The sequence below is a fragment of the Microtus ochrogaster genome, chromosome 1, assembly GCF_000317375.1.
Source record: "Microtus ochrogaster isolate Prairie Vole_2 chromosome 1, MicOch1.0, whole genome shotgun sequence".
In the NCBI taxonomy this organism is placed as follows: Eukaryota; Metazoa; Chordata; class Mammalia; order Rodentia; family Cricetidae; genus Microtus; species Microtus ochrogaster.
Genome location: NC_022009.1, coordinates 101308967 through 101313855, shown reverse-complemented (window position 1 = coordinate 101313855; position 4889 = coordinate 101308967). Strand labels below are relative to the sequence as shown.

Genomic DNA, 4889 nt, shown 5'->3' with positions numbered 1-4889 from the left:
TATTTCTTCTGCATCTCATTTGGCTGGTCAGCTTGTTTAGTTCTTCTGTCATTTCCCCTCATCCACATCAGCCCTTCCTGGTGACTAGCAGCAAGATGGCAGACTTCTCAAGCACTCTTCAAATCAGGCTAGAGGCCGTTGGGTGGAATTACTACCCCTGCCTCTAACGCTGTGTTTGCTGAAGTGAAAATCCACCATGTTAATAGGTTCCAAGTTCCCTGCGGAGAAAATGCCTAAAAGATGTAATTATTTAAAATGCCCGTTCTTACACGTGGTGAAGGTAACCATGTTTAAATTTATTTTCTTAGCATCTCTTCGCCAAATGTCATCCAGAAAGCTCCCTGGAACGTCTGGATCCAATATGATTTATTACCTGGTTGTAGGTGTGACCGTTAGTGCTGGTGGATATTATGTAAGTGCTTAAGGACCTACTAAAGAATTCCTGTGCCCTGTTTGCTGGTTCACACCTTTAATCCCAATACTCAGCATGCAAGGTCAGTATGGTCTGCTTTCTGAGTTCCAGACCAGCAAAGGTCCCTTATGGAGACAGGTCCTGTCTCCCCAAAGAGAGGGTGGTGGGCAGGCGTTGTTTTCTGTGCTGCACTGAAATTGTTCCTGAAACTTCTAATGGCGGTAGCACAGAGAAATGTATATGATGAATCTTAAAACAGGAGAAAGAGAGCTAAGCACACGTTTTCTTTCAGACTTACAAGGCTGTCACATCAAAGCAAGCCAGACATACAGACCGCATAAGGGACGTGAAAGAACAAAAAAAAGCAGAGTCACAGCCACTTCCAGGTAAAGGGAAGTTCTTATTTTGTTTATTTACTAAAGAGGAGGTCTCATGAACTTCAGGCAGGATGACCCTACACTGTGGTACCCCTGCCTCCACTTCTTGAGTTGGGATGACAGTCATATACCCCCACCCTAGGTTCTTTCTTTCCGTTCTTTATCTAGAACGGCTATGTGTAGGGGTTGGATCAGGAAGAAGATCGTGGTAACCTCGAGCTTTGGATGAGGACATTTGATAAATGAGCGAGTTTTCCGTGTGTGTTTTGCTGAGAGGCACTCTTCATTCCTCTGTGTGGTAATATTATTTCTACTCCGTAGACACCCATTCATGCAAGCATAATTTTAGCATCTGTCTCAGCAGTTTGACCTCTCATTTCCCCCACCGTTGTTTTCAATTGTAAGCTGATTTTTTTTTTCAGTGTTGGCAAGCACCACCACTGGGTCTTTCTCAAAGTTTGCTTCCCATGAGTTAAATCAGTTGAGCATCCTGAGACCCTGAGCCTGGAAAATGGCCCCTGGGGGGACAGAAACTTCACAGTTGCACCCCCACATCCACTTCTCGCCTTAAACTACTTACTTTAACTTTTTTAAAAAATATATTTATTTATTTATTTATTATGTATACAATATTCTGTCTGCCAGGAATTGAACTCAGGACCTTTGGAAGAGCAGGCAAAGCTCTTAACCACTGAGCCATCTCTCCAGCCCCTTACTTTAACTTTTTAAATATTTTATTTTGTGTGTGTCTTGCCTGCATGACGATAAATAAGTACAGGTGGTATACCTGATTATCATCAGTGTCCCATCCTGTCCCACCTGCGCCCCAGCCCCAGAGGTCAGAAGAGGGATCCCCCAGAGCCCAGAGCAGAATAACAGACGCTGGACAACAAACCCCGGGTTCTCTATAAGGGCAGCCCCGCTCCTAACATCGAACTGTCTCTCAGCCCCAAGCTAATTACTTTAAATGAATTTTTTTCTGTCTCAACTCTAACATTATTATCAATTACTGTTTAGGAACAGGGGTATTAGCAACTCAAGAGTCAGGTTTTGCTTTGGGAGCTTTCTTTGTTTTGGCCGGGAGGTTGTTTTGGTTTGGTTTGAGGTTTTTTTGCTGTGGTTGTTTGGGTTCTTGGTTTGGTTTGGTTTGGCTCTACTATGTTGGCCATGCTGGTTGAACTCACCTGCCTTCACTTCTGGAGTCCTGGAACTAACAAGTGTGCACCACGGGGCCAGGCATTCAATTTTAATTTTTTGTTAGGGTACTATTAAACAGAATATTATAGCCAGCAAGATGGCTCAGGAGAATAAAAGTAATCACAATACTTGCAAAATTGGCCCGGGAGGATCGGGAGTTCGAGGTCACCCAGGCTACATAGCAGATTCATGTTAACCTAGGCTGTAGTAAATGTTGTCTCAAAAAAAAAAATTCCCTTCCCCCAAATTAAAATAAAATAAATTGATTACATTATTCCACTTTATTCCCATGTTCTTCAAATCAATACTTTGCTTAATGAACCAAATCGTAAAGGTGGAAAGGAGAATGTGGCAGAAGCTGGGGCCGGAGAAATTTCTGTAAAGGAAACTGAATTGGTGCATGCCGAGGAAGTGCCCAAGGCTGCAGCAGGGCCTCCAGAAGGGTCTCCGACCTCCCCAGTCCCTTCAGAGGCTGCTCTAGAGGAGACATCCACACTGAGAGAGGAGACTGATCTGAAGATCACCGAGGCTTCTCCGGGGGAGACCACGGAGGGAGTCCCTGAACCCACAGCGGAGGTGGAGAGCGCGGCTCCTGAACCCACAGAAGAGGTGGAGATTGCGGCTCCTGAATCCTCTGCAGAGGGGGAGAGCGCGGCTCCTGAATCCTCTGCAGAGGGGGAGAGCGCGGCTCCTGAATCCACGGAAGAGGTGGAGAGCGCGGCTCCTGAACCCACAGCGGAGGTGGAGAGCGCGGCTCCTGAACCCACAGCGGAGGTGGAGAGCGCAGCTGCGGACCAGGCGGACGGGGCTTGTACCAGCGAGGAGGGTGAGGGTACTGCTGGGAACCCGAGCTGCCAGGAGGGTCCTGAACTAGAAGAAAGCCCTCCCTTAGGCTCAGAGCCCTCTGCCCAGCAGGATTCACAAGAAGAAACCACCGAGGTCTCCGCAGAAGGAGCCTCACCCCAAGGCTAATCTGCAAAACTCCAGAGTTGCTTTTGTATTTTTAGCAACCTTAGACCTTCTTTCTAGAATTTAATATACCTTAAAGAATTTGGCTTTTACTAATAGATGTTTGATTGGGATTTGGTATTTCATATGTCTTAATAGTTTTCTACCCTCTGAGATCAGGCTGTGTCATGAGAGCTTAAATAGTATTAACTTTGGATTTACATTTTACGTTTTAGAAATTAAGGTATCCATGCAGTCTGTATTCCCTTTGATTTTTGCTCTACCTTTCTCTTTATTATATGTAAGACCGGATTATTGAGTTTGATGTGAACTCATTTAAATAAAATTAGAAAATCTTAACTGTTTCTATTCTTTCTTCTTGTTGGGGGCGGGGGACTTGTGATTGGGAAAAGGATGACCATGACCCAGGCTGGCAGCCTTGCTCAGTCCTGAGCTGCAATCACACCAGACCTAAGGTTTCTATATTCACGATGTGCACTGTATTTCCTATTGACAGCCACACAAACACCCTCACATGGAGAAACCAAGCTTTATAACATTACTGCAGGAAGAGCAGGGCTCTGGAGAGCTCTGCCCTTTCCCTGGCTGTTATGTAAGGGGGCAGAGGATGGGAGGGGGTGCTCGGCTTTTCTGGTTCAGTGCAGTGTTTACTGAGGATTTACACACCCTGCCAGGACTCATTCGTGCACGAATGCATGCAGCAAGCATTCAGAGTGCCTTCGGCCCACCAGCCGCTGTTTATAGCTTAGAGCGGGACAAGATAATAAGACAAATAAAATTATATACAGGGATTAGGGAGAGTCTGAAAGTGTCAGTTGGGAGTGAAATTGTCACTTTAGATAGGGCAGTAAAAACAAGTCTTTATTTTATGAGACAGTCCTTGCCTCAAACTCATTATATAGCTCCAAGGCTAGCCTTTAACTTCTAATCCCCCTGCCTCAGTGTCCTAAGTGCTAAACTTATAGATGTGTGCCCCCACACCCAACCAGAGCAAGACTTTTTTACAAAGGTGTCTTTTAATAAAGACTGATGGTTCTGGGGAGGACGTCATGCCAGGTGGGGGAACAGGAAAGCACACATGATCTGCAGCAAAGCATGCTGGGACAATCCAGAATTTTGAGGTGGTCCCTATGAGTGAAGAGGAGTCAGAAGGAGGGAGAATAACTGTAGCGGTCTCAGAAAAGAAAGGGAGGGGGTGAAGCCAGGCATAGTGATGCCTGTGTATTTTACCTCCGGCACTCAGAGACTGAGGATGGAAGTTCATGAGTTCAAGGTCATCTTTAGCTAAATACAATAAAAGAACCTTGTTTCAAGAGAGAAGACGGGTGGGGTAGGGGGAGATGGCCTAGATAACACGGAGTTATGCAAGATTTGGGGCATGTGGCCGCTGATGACATTCTAGTTTGATCCCCTTAACTGGGAGCATTTGCTCCCAGCTGCTATGACTGTTCATGTCCCTCCCCAGCCCCCACCCTGCCTGGCCCTCACTCCAGGCAGCTTATAACCATGACTGACCTCAGAGCACCATGGAAGGATGTGGCCAGCTGAAGTACAGTGCTCCAGGGCTCTAGTGGTTCAGAACTGATGCTGATCCCTGGGAGAGACTATATCCTGCTTCCCTCTCACCTTCTCCAGAGAACATTCTTCCAGGGACAGTGCTCCAGATGATTGGCAGTGGGCATGTCTAGATTAGGAAGGACTAGATGGATGAAATCAACAGACTGAGCAGTTAATGACCATGGGATTTGAGAGGTAGAGACACAGAAACTGCAGGGTTTAATCACGACTCTGTGGACAGAATAACACCTTGTATTTGCTTCTAATTTGTCTCAGTAACAATTCTTCAGGAGATACATAAATTTAACACTCACCAGTCCTCTGAGATGAAACAGAAGTGCCTCTTAGTGCAATCGCACTCAGGGACACACTCCTTA

At 46.0% G+C, this 4889-nt stretch overlaps 1 protein-coding gene across 1 annotated transcript in view; it reads left to right on the top strand.

Moving 5' to 3' along the window:
* Mgarp (mitochondria localized glutamic acid rich protein) overlaps window positions 1-3178 on the top strand; it is a 7481-nt gene extending 4303 nt beyond the window's left edge. Inside the window, exons 2-4 of the mRNA XM_005344186.2 lie at window positions 309-412; window positions 705-798; window positions 2321-3178. Of these exons, the coding sequence (XP_005344243.1) occupies window positions 309-412; window positions 705-798; window positions 2321-2958 (836 nt within the window). The 3' untranslated portion in view covers window positions 2959-3178. The remainder of the gene's footprint in view (window positions 1-308; window positions 413-704; window positions 799-2320) is intronic.
* The last annotated feature ends 1711 nt before the right edge of the window (window positions 3179-4889 follow it).